This window comes from Grampus griseus (genome assembly GCF_964374135.1).
Source record: "Grampus griseus genome assembly, chromosome: 16".
NCBI classification, from domain to species: domain Eukaryota; kingdom Metazoa; phylum Chordata; class Mammalia; order Artiodactyla; family Delphinidae; genus Grampus; species Grampus griseus.
The window spans coordinates 41,409,605-41,428,491 of record NC_139010.1 but is presented as its reverse complement, the minus strand read 5'-3'; the positions used below and the strand labels follow the sequence as shown (position 1 = coordinate 41,428,491).

Below are 18,887 nucleotides of genomic sequence, written 5' to 3'. Positions count from 1 at the left end.
TGATCCTTCACCAGGGAGTGGCACATTGCTGCTCCAAACAAGTTGCTCACCCTTGCTCTCTCCCTCTCTGTCTCTCTCTCTGTCTCCCTCTCAACTTTTTTTTTTAAGTATTGTTGATTCACAATGTTGTGTTAGTTTCTGGTGTACAGCAAAGTGATTCAGTTACATATATATATATTCTTTTTCATATTCTATTCCATTATGGTTTATCACAGGATATTGAATATAGTTCCCTGTGCTATACAATAGGACCCTGTTGTTTATCCATCCTATATATAATAGTTTACATCTGCTAATCCCAAACTCCCAGTTCATCCCTCCCCTATGCCCCCTTCCCCTTGGTAGCCACAAGTCTGTTCTCTATGTCTGTGAGTCTGTTTCTGTTTCGTAGATAAGTTCATTTGTGTCATATTTTAGATTTCACATGTCAGTGATATCATATGGTATTTGTCTTTCTCTTTCTGACTTACATCACTTAGTATGATAATCTCTAGGTCCATCCATGTAGCTACAAATGGCATTAGTTCATTCTTCTTTAATGGCTGAGTAATACTCCATTGTATATATTTACCACATCTTCTTTATCCATTCATCTGTCAATGGACATTTAGGTTGTTTCCATGTCTTGGCTATTGTAAATAGTGCTGCTATGAACATTGGATTCATGTAGCTTTTCGAATTCTAGTTTTCTCCAAATTACTGGATCACGTGGCAACTCTATTTTTAGTTTTTTGAGGAACCTCCATACTGTTCTCCATAGTGGCTGCATCAACTTTCCTTTCTTTTCCTTTCCTTTCCTTCCTTTCTCTCTTTTTTCCAAAGAAGGGAATGGGTACTGGGTTGGCAACTAACCGTATACACAACACCCACCATAAGTGAGCTGCGGGTCAAATACAGTTCCATTGAATACTGAAGGAAAAGGTGATTCTCCTTCTGAAGGTACTTGACGATGGACACTCATGGTCCATGTGAAATGCGGGTAGTAACACCCAACTCCCCAGGAATGTTGAGGGGATTGTGTGGGATCCCTGCTGCAAAGCACCTAGTGGAGTGCCTGACACACAGTGGGCGTGCAGGACACATCAGGTTGCTTCCTCAAAGCCAATCGTCACTCCAGGCTAGTCCTGGCCCTGATGAGAACATCAGCTTCACCCACACTCTCGGGTGCTGGAGGGCGCCAGGGAAATTGTATCCTACCTGGGTGCTATGTCTACTTATCCTACTGGGCATGAATGAATGCTCAGAGGTTGAGGGCTATGTTGAATTTTACTTACTGTTAAAAAAAAAACAAACAACTTTGTGAAGCACCCAATTTTTGTCCTCAGCTTTGCGGATCAGACCTTTGGGCTATGCAGGAGTGGAAGTCCCCAGCCACTGGGATGCCCTGAGCTGGCAGAGGTTGGGCCACTCTTCACGAATTCATGTCAAGGCAGAGCTGAAAGATCCCTACCTGGCCTGGTCATCTTTAGCTCCTTCATTTTTACAGGTAGGGAAACTGAGGCCAGAGCGATTGCAACATGGCAAGGTCATGCAGGAAGTAGATGGTAGAGACCAATCTCTTTACCCCAAATCCAGCAACCCTAACAACAACGATTAGCCCAGCCTCTCTCAAGTGGGGTCCAGGGGCTCAAAGACTCAAATCCCAGGCTGATTTTTGCCTATGTGGGCACCTGCCTTTTTCTAAAAGGTCCATATCTGATTCTAAAATGGCCATGTGACTGTAAAAAGATTAGGAACCACAGACTGAACGAAAGTAAAATGATTCACGTTGGGGGAGGGAAGGGGAAGTCCCGAGGTCAGTACTGGGATAGTGATACAAAACAGAAATTGCAATTGTTTCCATCAGCCCCTTCCCCTTCCCTGTCACCCCACACCCCAGAATCACTGAACTGCTCTGAGTTCCCCAAAAGGCCTGTGCCCTTCTGTCCCCTCTGCCTCTGCACAGGCAAATCCTCCTCCAGCAGGCAGTAACCGGAAGAGAAGCTTATCTCCTCTTAATCATCAGAGGATCTGATTTCTTTTTTTTTTTACAAATGAGATTTTATTTTATTATTTATTTATTATTTGTTTGTTCGTTTGTTTGTTCATGACTGCATTGGGTCTTCCTTGCTGTGCGGGGCCTTTCTCTAGTTGCGGCGAGCAGGGGCTACTCTTCTTTGTGGCGCGCGGGCGTCTCATTGCAGTGGCTTCTCTTGTTGCCACGCACGGGTTCTAGGGTTCATGGATTGTGGCACACGGGCTCAGTAGCTGCTCCGCAGCATGTGGGATCTTCCCCGACCAGGGATTGGACCCGTGTCCCCCGCATTGGCAGGCAGATTCTTAACCACTGCGCCATCAGGCAAGTCCAGGGTCTGGCTTCTTAAATGGAGTGGAGCTCTGAGAGGCCACAGCAAGCAAACAGCCGGACTGCACACAGGTGGCCCTTGAGCAAAAACTAACATCGCTCAGGTTCTACTGATAACCTCCTCTTTCGTGACAGGCACACTAGTAATTGCGGGGCCCGCACTGCGACCTTTGTTGGAGACCCAAGGTTGTCCTTTCCCCCAAGTTCCCTGTCCTTGGTTTGCATACCGGACCCTCCCGACCGAGTCGGGGCTGCTTCCTCCGCGAGTCTCCAGGCGCCCTCTGTGTAGCCCGGGGACACTCCGCAAAGCAGACGCCCCAAACCTTCCCCGAGGCCTCTCAGACACCGCCTGGAGCGGACCCTCCCGGCGGTGCCTGGGGCGGGGCTGGCCGCGCAAGGTGACGTGACGCCATTGGCCGGCCCGGGGCGAGGGGCGGGGAGGGGCGGGCCTGACGCTCCAAGCCCCGGAGCAGTAGGCGCTGCGGATGCGTCTCCGGTGACTGCGAGGGCAAGGCACCAGCAGCGGCTTCTGGACAGCGCGATGAGTGGACGGTGAGTGATGCACGGGCGAGAGAGTTCGGGGCGTCCACGGAGCTCCGACCTCCGCCCACCGCCCGAGCCCAGGACCTTCCCAGCCAGGGGCTCCGGAGTCTGGGCACTGGTGCCCTTGGCTGCCGCGTGCGAAGTCCCCTCCCTCTGCCAGCCTGGCGTATTGCGAACCTCGGGCCCAAGGCTGAGAGTGAGCACTGCGCCAGGCACCTCCTCCAAGGAGAGGGCACTTTAGAGGCTAAAACCTGAGCACAGCAGGTGTGTGCGCGGCAGCAGGCTACATCTTTGCCCACCTTGTCTCTCATCTTGGCCAATATCCTAGAAGTGTTGATCTTAGAATTGGGGGGAGAGGCTCGAAGTGCCTCTGGCACAATTCTCAGATTTCATGGATGGAAGACCATGAGCACCAAGATAATAGCAGAAGCAGGGCCTCACAATTGCTATTTATAGAGGATTTGCCTCGTTCCCAGACCTGTGCTAAGAGCTTTAGCACCGTATGCCACCTACTTCTCACAGCCTTGATACTTTCATTATCCCCATTTTCAGATGAGAAAACTGAGGCTTTAAGAGTTATGGAATTGTCCAGTTTTACCCAGATGAGTCAGTGGTGGAGTCAGGATTTTAACCCAGGGCTTGTTATGCCAGGTCTCATTCATTTCACCCACTGACTTCAGAGCTCACCCTACCAGCCACTCTGCTCGCCCCCGTGCTCCTGACTGTGTCCTGCACTTCCCACTCCAGACAGATGCCTTTGTTTTTATTCATCTGGCCTGGGGGAGTGAGGGCCTTCTCTCACACCAGGATCAGTGCCAGGCCAGTGCCAGTGTTTTCTTGAAACACTGAAAAGAGAGCTGTGAGTAATCCCACTTCACAGAGGAATTAAATAGGGTCACAACAGGTGAGGGCTGGGATTCTGGAATTTTAGCCCAAGCAGGTTGGACTCCAAAGCCATGGACTTGCACTTGCAGGAAGGATCCTCACTGGCTTCTATCTAGTTTAACTGCTCACGGCACAATCAAGATTTGTTGCCAGAAGCCATGAGTAAATATTAACTACAGCTAAAATGCCAATCTGCCTGCCCCCCCACCCCCGCTCCCCTGAGTAATTCCTGAGCTGCTGCCAGCAGGGTGGGAGGTGCTGGGTGGGGGGCAGGGGGTATACTGGGGAGGGAGAGGAGAGGAAGGGGAAGGGAGAGAAGAGAAGATGAATTCCTTAAACCTAGGTCACAAAATTGCTGGCTAAGAAGTTGTAATGGGGTGTGTTTCAACACTGTCGGTACGTTTTCATTAGTTTTTGTCATTATTCCCTCTGTGTGTAGTGCCTGTGGTTTGAGACTTTACAGGGAAAGTGAGATTGAGGCCACGGATTAAAGTGTCAGTGTGAAAGCCGGGAGGTGGGACCATATTTCCACCATGAGACTCCAGCAAGTGGCCTGGAGGTTGAGAATAGAGTGAGGTCCAGGGTCCCCCCGGGTGAGGGTCAGCTGGACAATGACCCATGACAACAGAACATGAACAGAACTCAGGCGTGTGTTATAGCTCAGGTCCTGTAAATGCAAAGGCTCAAAGGGGAGACTCTGATTACCAGAAAGCACTCTGGACTTGATCTTGGTTTTGAGAGTGAACTCAGCCAGATGTTGTGGCTCACAGATGCTCCTGCTGAGGACTGTCATCCTATCTGAGTCCCAGGTTCCCATCTCCAGAGCCTCACTGTCTCTCTGGAGACCCTGACTCCCACTATGACCTCTACTGGGAACTTCTGTTTATCATGGGTGAACCCCATATGAGGCCCATCTTACCTGTTTCCTCATTCACCTTCACAGCAGTTAGCGATTCAGCTCATGAGGAACCTGAGGTTCAGAGAGGGAAAAGGGACTTGCCTAAGGTCACACAGCTAAAGAATCCCAGAGCAGAGCTTTAAACCCAGATCCTTGCAAAGGCTGGTGGTTATTCTCTCACAGAGTGCACTGAAGAAAATATTTTCAAGTTGTTCTAAAGTAAATCAAAATCAACTAGGAAGTGGCTGCACTTCCCGAAGCTTCTGCAGTTTTGTCACTCTTTTTAAAGGGGAACTTGCAGTTTGCTCAGTCTCCTTTTCTGGCTGTCTGACCTCCTTCCCCAGGATGTACTGCTTAGAGAGATTTGGAGCCCCCCTCCCTTGCCTTGCCTGACCTTGGGGGGTGGAGTCGAGGGTGTCATACAGCCCCATAGCCAAAGAGCTAGGAAGAGACCTAAAGACACTCTGATCCAGCTGCCAGTGCAATCCTGGCTAAACTGAGGCCCGAGAGATGTCACAACACATTGAAGTCATGTGCCAAGCTGATACCCCAGCGAAGCTCATACCCAGACTTCTCTCTAGTATGCCCCTTTGCCTCCTCTCCCTTGCTGTGGCACATTTCAATAGAAGTTCTTAACCTGGGACCTGCAGGTCCGGGAGCACATGAGCAGGGGCTTACTGATCCTTCTGCAATGGTGTGCAAATTCAGTGTGTGTGTGTGTGCACACACGGGCATGTTTCTGGAGACAGTGTGTTAAGCTTTCAGGAGACTCCAGAGGGCTCCATGACCCAGAATATTCTGAGCCGAACCGTGTCTCACAGGAAACCACCTCCAGCAGCTGCATGCAGCACACAGGTCTGGTGCAGTGGGTAGCGCTGGCTGGGGGGATGAGAGGATGTGGGGGACGAAGAGGGGCAGCGATTTTGTGCACCCAGTGCAGCCCTGCAGCAGCTGGCACTGGGCACTCGGAGGGCCGGCACCTCTGGCTCCGGGCCATTGGGATATTAACCAGTGGTCATTCTGAGTACCTGTTTGGCCCAAAAAGCATAGCTGAGAGGATTCCTTTTTTCCTAGATCTCTTCTTCCATAGGCAAGAGCTAAGCTCAGTCTGGGGAGGGAGAATCCCGCGGGGCCAGGGAATATGTATGTAAGGGGAAGCAGTAGGATGGGAAATGCTTTCTTGCCCCAGGGTGCCAGGCCTTGAAAACGAGGGCAGAAGCCAGAGACCTGGCTGCAGGGGTCTGGTTGCAGCACCGCCTCTAGGTGGCGACTGTCAGAAAGCTGTGAGGAGGGCCAACCTGCCTGGATGCAGAGGCCCGGGCCCTTCAGAGGAAGAGCAATGGTGTCAGGGCGCCTGGTGCTGGGATAGCCTCAGGGAGAGTGTTGGTGGAAGCCCAGGACCTCGAGGGTGGGGACGATACAGTAAAGGTGAGCTGGGGTCAGGGGGTAGACCAAGGGGAAGGCGGCGAGTGGAGGTAATGGGTGGCTCTGCAGCTGCCGTTCCTGCTCTCCCTCGACTCCAGCTGGACTGTGCACAACGTCCCCCTGGGCTTCCAGCCACCAGGGCTGGGGCAGGGAGGGTGTGGCCAAGCCCAGGGAGTGAAGGTAGAGGAGTGAGGAAGGGCAAGGACAGCACTGTGGAAGGGAATGGAAGCTGCAGCTGCTGTGTCCCTGCCCGCCATCCGCATCCCAACAGCTGGCTTTCTCGGCAAAAATACATTGCCAAGGGGTGGCCTGTGTCTGGCCAGACCCCCTCTCAGAGGCAGCTGGTACCAGCAGGCACTACAGCTTCTTCCCTGGCCAACCTCCTGCCATTTGCCGGTTAACAGGTGCTAGCTAGGGAGGGCCCACTTAAAGGTTCATTGTTTTCTGCGCCACCTTCCTGCTGGCCCTGGCTGGCATTTGAAAGGTGCAGCCACGGACTGCAGAGCAGGAGACCCAGCCTTCACAGGAATGCATGGCAGTGTCACCAGCAACTGCCCTTTCCCTAGGAACCTCCTACCTCCTTCTGGTCTGAGCAGCCTGGGCTGAGAGGCTCCTAGCCGTGCCCCCACGTGCTCCATCCTCTTTCTTGGACTCGCCATGTCACGGTCTTTACATACTTGATTTTAATCCTGCCTAAAGAAGAACTTCAGAGTCATAATTTTATAAGATGTTAGCACAGAGGTTACCAAGCACTCAGATTTCACAGACATCCTCAGAACGTTTTAATTTGGATGCCGATACATTTTCCACTTTGCCGAGTTAGAACAACAACAACCATCTATCATTGCCACTCTTTTATGAAAGAGAGGGCATCGTAGGACTAATAAGTAGGCAGCACGTCGTCTTGAAATAAAAGGCTTTTGAACGCAGTGGATGCAGCTTCATGAAAATGCCATCGCGTTAGCTTTCTTTTTCTCCTTCTGCCGTTCGCCGGTAGGAAGTGGGCTGTAGTGATGGCCTGAGGAGCCGCAGAGCTGCCTTCTCCCATAATAAGCAGCTCCGTGACCCCAGAAGAGGAAAGATGGGCCGCAGCTTTAAAGGCTTCATTGTCCTTTGTCCCAGACCAAAGGACAGGGACAAAGCGAGGGCAGGCAGCGGGCCCACTGTCCTCAGCAGCCCCTCCTCACGGCTGGCAGAGCAGCTGCTGAAGTGGAAAGCGAAAACAATCCACTGCCTGTTCACTGGGACAGGTAACCAGGGCTGGCTTGCTGCCCTGGGGCCCCTCCTCCGGGGGACAGGGAGCCCTGGCGCAGCCTGAGTCCTCGGGTTGGGGACAGAGCCTCCTCCAGCCAGGGAAGCAAGTGTGGAGGCCTGAGCTCTGTGCCCTGGGGCCTGGGGGAGGGGAGCAGGCTGGGACAAGGAAGGCTGGACTCCCGAGAGCCACAGGGCTTGGCCTGCGCAGCTGCACCTGTCACTCTGTGCTTTGCAGCCTGCGCCTGGGTGGTGGGCCAGCCCGTCCTCTCCCCGACTCCTGCTTCAACCAAAGCAGCCCCGCTTTAATCCGTTTGTGTGTTAAGCTTCTCCTAGGGCTTTATTTAAAGCTAAGATTGTCCTTTTTTAAAAGGTAGAAAAACGCTCCACTGGAGATTCATTTAAGTCCTGCCCAACGCATGAGGACAGTGAGTGTTTAACGGGCGGTTTCAGGAACACGTTCCAAATGGAGAGAAATCTCAGCTGCCTTTCTTCCCGGGGTCTGTGTGCCCGCTGTCCCTCAAAGCTCTCTCATTCAGGTTACCCCCAGGATGCCTCTCAGGTACACATGCAGCTCACTTGAGAACCAGACAAGACACTGGGAGTATCAAAATCAATGAAAACCTCCTCTACCTCCAGTCGGGTAAAGGAGGCACAAATGCAGTGCTGGCATTGGGAGAGGAATTCTGAGAGTGACCCCAGAGCTCAGGTCTGGAACACAAGGAGATGGAGGTGTTACCGAGTTGGGGTGGGGGGATGGGACATGTGAGAACCAGAGACCATGAGACTGGCTTCGGGCCGCGCACATGATGGATGTCAGAGGACACAGCAGTATGTGGTTCTCTCAAAGAAGAGATTGTTTTTCTATAGAGCAAAGTTCTCCCCCCCCCCATAAGGCTCAGACCCCGCCCGGCAATTTGAAAGAACCCTCAGTTCGTTGCCTCCCCCCAGCCTTGTTCACTTATCTCCTTCCCTCACCTGGGATGGTGTACCCCATTCTCTGTCCCTGCCACATAAGCTGTTTACCCTACGAGCCACCTTCTCCTTTCACTTTGCTCTCTGCAATCCAGGACGCTTCTGCACTTTCCTCCTGATTCCCTCTGAGCTATCTCCCCCAGCTGATGTCACCCAACTCCAGCTGGAGACACTCGGCTCCTTGGTTGTGTCCTTTAAATAAGCAGGCTCTTGAGGGCAAAGCCTTCCAGAAGGCCGTTGCAGGGAGCCTCTCCTGTGTTACTCAGCACAGTATTATCAAAAGCCCTAGGCAAAGCCACGGATGGGGCTCCCCGCCACGCACCTCACCTTCAACCAGAGCAGCCCCTTTAATCTGATTTGCATAACTGTTACATTTGAACAAAGAGTTCTACAGTTGAGAAAATTTCTAACTCATTGGAGATCGATATTCTCATTGTACAGATGGGAAAATCAAGGCCCAGAGAGGAAAAAGCATGCAACTGAAGCTACACGGGTCTTTCGCAGCTCCCAGCCCAAAACACTTTAAGAAGCATCTTCTATTAATAACTAATCACTGCTTGATATAGAGAATTCCACTTGTAAGTGTCCCTACTAAATAGAGCAAAATGGGCATATTCCCCACATGCTTTGGGAGAAATACAGTGTCCATAAATGGAGTCATGTCATGCATCAGCAGTTATACACACACATACATACACACACACACACATAGACACATATACATACATATATATATTCATTTTAACTTTATTCTTTACCGAATCAGTCAGGATAGCCTAGGTTATGCTGCAGTAACAAATCCCTGAAACACAGCAGAGGTTTATTTCTCTTTCCCAGTCCATATTCGTTGCGGATTGGCAGAGGCATCCGCAGAAGCACTCTGGGACCCAGGCTGACCATCAGGAAGCTGTACTTACTGGGACATGTGGCTTTCTGGGTCACCACGACAGGGAACAGGAGAGCCACAGGCTCATGCATTGGCTCAGATGCAGTGGCCTGGGAGTGACAACAACACTTCTGTTTGCAGAGCTCGTCACATGGCCCCATAGCTGCAGGGGGCTGGGGAATGGGAGCTATCATGTGATCATTCCAGGGGCAGTAATTGTCTCTACCACAGTCACCCAACTTTAAACAGTAAAATGTAGCCCATAAAAATCCAGATGTCTGGCTTCTCGTGAAACACCAGAAGATCTGCCCCTCTGGAAGAGGAATGTGTCCCCAAGTGCCCTGACCAGTGTCCCACAGCTGAGTCACTTCCCCGGCCCCTGGAGACTTTTGCATGATTTATTCCAGCTGTGTATGCACAACTCTCGAAAGTTGACTTTGGGGGACCCCATGAGGCTTTCTGTATTCGTCCAATGATTTAACAGCCATTTGTGGACCTCCTGCAGCGTCCCAGGCTTGCACTCCGTGCTGGAAACAAGTGGTGAGGCAGAAAAGCAACATCCCAGCCACACCACCCTCCTCCTCTCCTGGGAGAGTCCAAACAAGAGGCCAGCCCTGCAGGGGAGAGCCGAGAGCAGGAACTAGGCCAGAGAGGAGCTGTTGCTGCTACTGCTGCAGAAGGGGTCTGCTCCGGCACGGGCTGCCTGGCAAGCGACGGTTTAGGGTATAGGACGAGGACGACGCTGGGTTCTGAGCAGAGAATGGCTGTAAAAGCCCAAAGGGGACAAAAAGCATAGAACCCATTAGGGGAACTGTGGAGCTCAGAGCAGGAAGTGGGGGGAGTGGAAGAGAAGCTGGCTACAGAGGAAGGCAAGAGAAAAAACCATCTCTTGTTATTTCTGGGTAAATCCAGCCCTTCCCGTTATGAGCTGGCTTAAAGCAAGACAGTTGTGTCATGGACCCACAGAAACGGTGTTGACGGAGAAACCCAGCCTTGCCCTGGGCTAAAGCCAGCTTCTGCATTGGAAGCATTTGAGGAAGGACCCAGAGAGGGAGCCTGGCAGATCACTTTTTCCACAGGGTATCTGAGGTGCTGAGGAACCGAAACTCTATTTTGAAATAGGCCAAGAAGAAGGCAGCTGGGAGTCCCCAGCTCCAGGCCCCCACGGTGCCAATGCCCTGTGCCCTACAGAGGTAGGGTTGGCTGCTGGCCACAGCCGGGGGCCTGCCCTCTCTGCAGGCCACAGTTTGCCTCCCTGTAGACTCAGGCAGAGGGGAGGAATTTAGGGTATGATTCTGATGTCACTGGGAAGCCCACCTCTCTCAAACCATTCCCCTTCTCTACGCCAGCGGTGTGTCCCCTGCCTCCAGCGTCAAATGCTCATTCAGGGCTGATGTGGCCACAAGAAGGCTGGTACGTCTTGTTTGTGGGTCGATCAAGCCAGCAGGCAAGAGCGTGCTGGGCTAGTCAGAGTCAGCGCCCCTCCGCCGCGACGGGCTCTGCTCTGAGGTCACCGATAACACGGCAGTTGGACCTGACCTTGACCACCTCCCGCCCACCCCCAGTAGCACTGGCACACACACAGGTCAGGAAGACGTGATTGAGCCAGGTTTGTGTGAACAGATGTTGGGGGTTTTTTGTGAAGGAGCCAAGCAAGCTCCATGGTGTGAAAGACACACTGTGTGCCCTGTCCATGCCACCTCCCAGGGTAACTAAACCCCTCAGATTACTAGCAGCAACTTGGGAGAAGCGGGGGTAGAGGCAGGGTCAAGGTTAGAGTATGCATGTGTGTGAAGCTGGGGCTCAGTGCCCGACACATAGTGGGCCTTGATAAGAGAGTGCTCAGCCAGAACAATGCAGAGACGGAGAGAAGAATCTATACGGAGGATGCCAGCAGGGTAGAGAAAGCTCTAGGGGATTTACCCGCTGTGAAAGAAACCCAGGAGGGCTTGGGAAGCGCCACAAACGTTTCCAGGTTGTGAATGAGAAGAGACAGAGACAGTTTCATGGGTGAGTCCACGAACAATCCTATAGGATAGAGGTTACTCCTTTGTACAGATGAGAAAATGAAGGGTCTGAGGATTTAAGTTACTGTCCGATTTCAGTATAGAGAAGGGGCTAAGAGACCGGCATCTGGAGTCTAGATGCTTGTGTTTGGTGACTTCGCCAGTTACTCACTGGGAATCTTGGGCCAAGTACTTAACTTCTGTCCCTGTTTTCTCATCCGTGAAATGGGAATAGGATGGTACTTACCTCATAATGGTGTTGTAAGGAATAAACAAGATAATTCATAGAATATGCTCAACAGTCTCCAGCATGTAGTGAACATGGTACCGATTAGCCCGTCACTAGGAGAGCTGGTCCAGGTGTGTTGACTCCAAAGGCAGTGATGGGGGGACCACCTCAGGCTCCGTGGAAACGGAGGAGAAAGGCCAGGGGTGACTTAGAGGTTTGAGGGAGCAATCAAGGTAGAAAGCATCATTCAGGGTGTCCATCAAGAAAAAAAGCATATAATCTGAAATATTGAGGAGATTGATTGATTCCTGGGGCTCATGAAGAGGTTTTGGGAAGGGGGCTAATAGAGCGGTTCTGACCTTGCCCTGCCAGGGCTGACGCGTGTGGGTGTGGGGTCCCATGAAGTCCTCTAGGTCTGGCCCTGTACCTGGGGGCGGGGGTGGGGTGGGAGTGAGGTAGGGGTTGGGGCGTGGGCACGTGAGAGGGTGGGGAGGTGGGAGGTGAGGCAGAAGCTGCAGCCTCTGCACCAAGGCTCCGGCGCCACCCTGGCCATCACTCCTCCCAGCTTAGGTGTCTGTGGGCCCTCCTTTGTCTACCAGCAGGTAACTTCCGAGTCTGCAGACAACAGCAGAAGATGAAGGAAGATTGTCCACCCAGTTCTCACGTGCCCATCAGCGACAGCAAGTCCATTCTGAAGTAAGCCATTGTGAGCCAAGAGGGGTCTCCATGCCTGCCTTTCCCCCGTGGCCACTCCCCTGCCATGGGCAGCCTGTGGGTGGAGGAATTCTGGGCACTTTTTGTAGATACAGTGATGCGCCTGCCCCAGGGACAGTGATGAGAGCACTTCTTTTTGAAGTGCTTTGGAGATCAAGGATCAAGGCATGAGTCTGACCCCCGCCTCCCTGGGCAGACAAAAGCAGGAAAGCTTGACAGTGCCTGCTGTGAACCTGCAGAGATGGCGTTTAGTTTATATAAAAACTAGAGCAATACTAACATCTTATTGCATTAAACAGTTCAGGGAAAAAAAAAACACCTCAAAACTAGTTTTGAGTTTTTATTAAAAAGGTATATTTTTCTCAGCTTATTTTTATTTATTTTATTTTGTTTATGATGAGACTCCTGGTCTCATAAAAAACTGTTTGGGATACTTTTCCAAGTTCATTGCTGAACTAAAGAAAAGTGTATTTTTTCATTTTATCTTGCTTTTCAAGTCTGAGTCCAAGTATTTTCTAAATTTGGGTAGCTCCTATCTGCCATTCTGAAGACAAAGCAAGCCTCCTTGAAATGGACTAGCTTTTGCTGAGGACCTGCCCGCTGGGGTCCTCCTACTAAAGACCCTGAGAAAACAGACAGTGCTCCCACACCATCATTTTCCTTATTTAAATCCGATAATAAGAACAATGTAACAATATTAAATATCATTTTGAAAAAAGTCATAATAACAACCATACATGATTTAGATATGTTATACATGTATGTATCCTAACAATTTTATGTTCAGTGTTTGCACACTTACAAGCACAGTGAACATGCAGTATTGAATCCTGCATTGTTAATGCCATTAAGTTGTAAATGGGTTCCCTTGTCAGTTACCATCACCCCACATCACACAGGGCTGCACAACAGAGCACCAGAGCGTGTTTTTCTCATCCAGGCCCTGGGTTGCTCGAGTGTGGGTGAAAGCAGTACCTGAGAGGTTCAAGAGCATCTCTGTCCAGTAGGGGAGCCACCAACTACATGTGGCTGCCGAGCACGGGACCTGTGGCTGGAGAGATGTAGTGAATATAAAAGATGCTCCAGCTAACGAACATTTCTTACAAAATAAAATAATGAGCAGAATCTCATTAATAATTTTTACGTAGATTTCACGTTGACATGATAGTATTTTAGATACACTGGATTCAATAAAATGTTATTAAAACTAATTTCCCCTGTTTTATTTTCCTTGGTAGTATAGCTACTAGAAGATTTAAAATGATGTGTGTAGCTTGCATTGCATGTCTACTGGACTGCACTGTCCTGCAGAGCCCAGCTTGGGTACAGGGAGCTGTCCTCATTTTCTCTCTGCCACACCTCGGCCAAGGCACAAGTTGTGGCTTTCCCTTTATCCTGGGGAGACAGCATTTGGACAGAGTAGCCATCCTCGGGCCTTCAGGATCTTACTCTCAGGGGCTGTCACCTTCATCCCATGATCACACGTCCAGGAAGTCAGGATGGGGAAGAGGCACCCTGGTGGTACCTTCATAGCAGCCACCCCAGACCCTTGTAGGAAGAAATATGGGGAGAAACAGGAAGCCTTTAAAATGCCAATTATCCAAGCCCAAGTGACTTATTCTGAGAAGGTGATTCAGAAGTAAGGTACAGGGAGATTGTCAGGAACTCTTATCTATAATAGTGAAATTGTGCAAACACCCTAGAAGTACAATAGCGTGGGCCCCTCTGTGAGTTTTGACCTGGACCCCTCTGTGAGTTTTGCTTCCTTCGCAGCCCCACCCCGGGCTTTCCAGGAGCGATGATCTGCGAAACTCCTTAGAAGACCAAAGGGTGTGTGTCTGATGGCAAAGTCTAGTCTCTCAATGGATTATATGTTGTTGGCAAAATGTGTACATTATGCCCATTTTACAAATGAGGAAACTGAGCCCAGCGAAGCCAGATGCCTTATCCAAGGCCCCACCACATTCCAAGAGCATATGTGTGTCTTTACCTTTTTTAGGTCAGAGCTCTTAAGCCTGCTGAAAACCTACAACTGCTACCATGAGGGCAGAAGCTTTCAGCTGAGACACAGAGAGGTAAGGCCCATTTCTCTTCTTTTTCATAGGGTCACCATTTATCCTGGCTTGCCAAAAATAGTGCTGCTTTATACCTGTTAATCAAGGGTAATTCTAAAGACCATTTCCTTCACTCTGAGTGTCCAGTTTGGATAATAAATTGTAAGGTCACCCATCCCCTGAGTTGGGGACCAGGTTATCTCCTTTGAGATCCCTGCAAGGGGTACTGAGGGTCGGACCATCCCCATGAGAATGCAGAGCTGATGGAAATCCCCTTGTGGGCCTTCTCCTTCCACCTGGGACTTTTGTCTTCATGAAGGCCGGGACGTTGGAGTCTGAAATCTTTGAGACCACACGGTCCAGTGCTTCCTCTGCTCATCCCAGCATAGATGAGGAACTCAGCACGAGGCCCTGGCTTGCCCAAGTTCACGGGGCAATGCAGGAGTGAAAGCAGCCTCTCTGTGCTTGTCAACCAAGAGGAAAGCCTTGCGATAGAGGAGAGCTCCCCAGAAGATGCTTACAGGGCCAGGAAGGTCTGCACTTGAGAGGCGGGGTGGGCGTGGGGAGTGGAGGACACTGGAGAGCACGGGTCAGATCAAACCCAGGGCAGCTGTGCAGGGATGTGGGCTTGGTACACCCAGACCCTTCCTGATTTTTCAAAGGAAGCTAGGTATCTGGAATTTCATGTGGAATTCCCAAACCTCGAAGCACTGTGTGGCCTAAACAGAACAAGCCAAATACAAGCACGTGGGCACCAGCTGGACTCCAGGGAGTGGCCAGCAGGGCCCAGGCTCGGGGAGCTGCTCACCGGGCAGATCAGCTGAAGGCCTGGTCTTGCCACCCACCATCTAGAACTTCCAAATCTTTCACATGGGAGCCCTGGTCGGGATACTGGGGCATTTGAAAAGCCAAAATGGGGTGTCTTATCGTGATCGTGATTAGGCTTTATTTTGGGAGGTTTCCACGGTTGAGATCGGATTGACTCTTGGAATTTTCTCTAGCCCATCAGTGTCTGGCAAGGGCCAGTGGCCTCTGAGTTCCCCTTCTGTTGTTGAACATGGGAACGGACAGTTCAAGCCCCGGCAACCCACAGAGACTTCATGCAGGCGGAAGCCACTCTGCTCACTAATCTCGCTTCCATTAGTTCTTCAAACAACCACACATCTCCTTCTGTAATTACTAGAACAGAGGGTGAGCCCCGAGGTGCAGGCAGCTCTGGGCAGCAGGGGGATCGCCAGTCAGTGTCAGGGAGGTGACCTCCATCAGCCAGGCCAGGCCAGGGTCACACAGTTCAGGAGCCTGGACGGGAGGGAGGCTGCTAGCTCCTGGCTCAGGCAGTGCTAGGCTGCCTGTGACAACCTGGAATGACACAGACCTCACACTCTGCCTCCCCTTGACCCACCCACCCTGCGTGGGGCCTTGGGACCAGCCCTGACAACTTGTTCCCCACCCCTCAGAATTTCTGCATGCTTCTGTGTTCGCACTCCTCTGCAGAGCAGCCTCTGACGCCTGTCTCAGCAGCCCGCCCTGGCCCAGCTCCTTACTGCTGCCCGCAGGGCTCTCATCCTAGCATCCTGCTATCTCTGCTTTCGCTGTCTCTTTTCTTACTTGAGTGATAAGCCCCTAGACCTGGGCCAAGTGCCCTACTAGTCCTGCATCCCCTCCGCTAGGCATGGGGTGGTACTTGTGCATAGGTATTAGATAACTAACCAGCAGATGCAGGCCTGGAGCACGTTGGGATGAGTCCTGAGCCCCAGCGTGCTGGGCAGTTTTGATCTGTACTGCTAAGTGAGGAGTTGGGCCCACTTCAGTTCTTGTGCTGAAGGCATGGGGTGGGGTCTTCTGACTGGACTCCGTTCCTCAGCTCTGGGCCATCCAGGGATTGCTCTAAGATCATGATGGTTCTCAACATGTGGTCCCCACACCAGCAGCTTCCGCATCACCGGGGAACTGGTTAGAACTGCAAATTCTTATCACCCTCCTTCCCGCAGGCCTGCTGAATCAGAAACTCTTCACCCTCCCAGCTGTGTTTTGACAAGTCCTCCAGGGGATTCTGATGAAGGCCAAGTCTGAGAACAGCCAGTCTAAGAGCTTGATCTTGGCACTTGGGATTCCCCAAAACAATCCCCTCTGTTGGAACAGCTGAGTGGGGAGAGGGACAGGGAAGCCCCAGACCTGTTTGTGTGATGGGACAGTCCACATGGAGGAGTATAGGACCCTGCAGTGGGGAAGAGGCGCTCCTGCTGGCCCCAAAGGCAGGAACTTAACATCCCACAGGCAGGGATTTTCATATTCCTAACCCTAAAGAAGGTGTGAGGGTCTGACCTGATCTCACTGGAGCCGGAAAGTACCTTTCAGGAACCTTCTGCAGCTTTAACAGCCAAGGTGTGCCTGCCTGAGGGAGTGTGTGTCTTTGGGAGGTGACCGCCACCATAGAGACAGGCTCCCGGCTTGGGAGTCGGGAGTTCTAATGCTGAAATGCGTGACTGGGTCCTGGGGCACGACATCTCTGGGTGACTCCCCCACCACCCAGCGTCCGGGGCTCTGCAGTTCCTCAGGTTGCTGACCTGGGACCTTCTGGGCCTCAGAGACTCATAGTTCCTAGAACTTGCTGCCGGGCCACCCGAGACTGGGCTCTCCCGGCACTGCAGACGCTGAGGGCAGGGCAGACCAGAGGAGCTTTGCCTCTGTTGTATTTATTGTAGTACGAGGGCATTGTGAGGGAGGAGTGACCATTTTCCAAACAAAGAAACTGAGACTCTTAGAGTCTCTGGCCCAAGATGACCCTGAAGGAAGTCAGAGGCTCTGGCGTGGCTCCAAGGCCTGAGCAGAGAAGTGTATAATACAGCGATACCATCGCCAGCATTAAGCTCAGAGGTCTGTGGAGGTCTTGACTGAGTAGGACTCACCAGGACTCAGGGACTCGGAAAGCGGTTTCTCACCCCTGCCCCCCAAGCTCGATCCCCAAGCTAAGCGTGGGGAGCTCAGCCTCGGGTATGCCCTCCCAGCGCTGCAAGGGGCTCTGCAAGAGACCCTCCCACCCAGCTTGTTGTCTCTGGGCCTGCCCCGGAGCAGCCTCAGCCTGGCTGCTACAGTTTGGGGCACTTTCTTGTCCACTGTCTCATCTGGGGCCCACGGAACTCAGAGAGATGAAATGTGTCACTGGCAGGGGCCACACCCTGGGGCAGGCATTTCCCTGTGAACTTTCCCCCAGCTTCTACAGAACTAGGAACAAAGGATTCCCGCTCAGGAGGCCGGAGCAGTAGCTTCCTTCATTGTAAACCTTGCCTTTGGGATCGTTTTGCTTGTTTTACAATGAAAAGTGTGATCAACTGGGAGCAATTGTGCCTTTTGAAGAGAGCAAAGCATTTTAACCAGGCTGGTTGGTGCCTCTACAGAATAATGGACCACCCCGGAAATGCCAGTGGGCAAATATATCACTGCTGACTGTGTGAGCTGGAGGCAGTAGGGCCCTGGTGTCCTGGTGTGTGGTGTGTGGCCGCTGCCAAAGCCAGCCTCCCACCCCGCCCCGCGCTCAGCTCTGAGTAGGCTCAAAGCTCCCCCTGGTGGCGTGAGCGCACACTACACCCAGTGTAGGACCTCAGCCCCTGGCCCCCTGCACAAGTGCAAGAAAGGGAAGGACCTTCCCTCCACCAGGGGTCCCCTTCCCTCTTATAATGATCCCTCTTCTTCTAAGGCCTGAAGGCAGGAATGACAGGGTTGACAGACAGACCACCGGTTCCTGGTGAGTGCTAGGCCCGTGGATGTATTCCCTGGGGGTTCCTGCGTGCTTTCCAGTCTGTCTCTCCAGGCGGGAGGGGCATTTGTGTCCCTTCCCTGTCTCAGTGGTGGGTGGGAGGAGAATGAGACTGCTCCATAGGGCCCCACCACGAGGACTTTCTGTTCGGCTGTTCTGTCCTCAGGAGCTTGGGACACTGCCAGAAGCCCCTTCCCCCAGCCCTTTATTCATCTTTTTTTTTTTTTTTTTTTTTTTGGCACCTTCTGAAGGTGCCGTTAGCTTCTTTTACATCGGGGGTATTAGCAGAGGAGCCCAGAGCCCAGGAATCTCCTTGGCCCTATCTGATCTCCCCAAATGCAGCAGTGTGATTTCTGAGCTTGGGGGGATTAGCCAGCGTCATCCTCGTTTCACATCGCTTTGCTATGAGGCTGGCGCAGTAAGCCTGACCCGTCCAGTCATCAGCCAGGCACCCGCTCAGCAGGTCAGCCCTCCTCACCACCTCCTTAGGACGTTCTGGACAAAGCCTGCCCCACACATATTTGCTGGAGAAAGTCAGGGACCCAGAGGTTTGAGTCAACCAGAGACACAGCGGTTGTGACAGTTGGAAAATTTGTATACAGTGCTTATAACTCCATCTCCAAGTTCATTTGTACCATTTCCCCAACCACTGTAGGGTATGAAGGACAGGCGTTGCTGTCCCCATTTTATAGATCAGGAAACTAAGTAAACTACTTGTCTGAAACTTTTTCTTTTAAATTCACGGTTTACATTTTGCCTCCCCACAAAACACATAAAAGAGGTCAGGGCTTCCCTGGTGGCGCAGTGGTTGAGAGTCCGCCTGCCGATGCAGGGGACACGGGTTTGTGCCCCAGTCCGGGAAGATCTCACATGCCGCGGAGCGGCTAGGCCCGTGAGCCATGGCCACTGAGCCTGCACAT

The 18,887-nt window shown here is 51.9% G+C and overlaps 1 protein-coding gene across 4 annotated transcripts in view; it reads left to right on the top strand.

Annotated features, from left to right (window-relative positions):
- The first annotated feature begins 2,824 nt into the window (after positions 1-2,824).
- The window catches only part of RASSF4 (Ras association domain family member 4), a 34,152-nt gene continuing 18,089 nt past the window's right edge, over positions 2,825-18,887 (top strand). For 3 of the 4 annotated variants that reach the window (XM_082674131.1, XM_082674129.1, XM_082674132.1), the window contains exons 1-3: positions 2,837-2,896; positions 12,042-12,138; positions 14,156-14,231. In XM_082674131.1, the coding sequence (XP_082530257.1) occupies positions 12,077-12,138; positions 14,156-14,231 (138 nt within the window). In that variant the 5' untranslated portion in view covers positions 2,837-2,896; positions 12,042-12,076. Of the gene's footprint in view, positions 2,897-12,041; positions 12,139-14,155; positions 14,232-18,887 lie in introns of all 4 variants that reach the window. The other variant, XM_082674130.1, reaches the window with a different exon arrangement.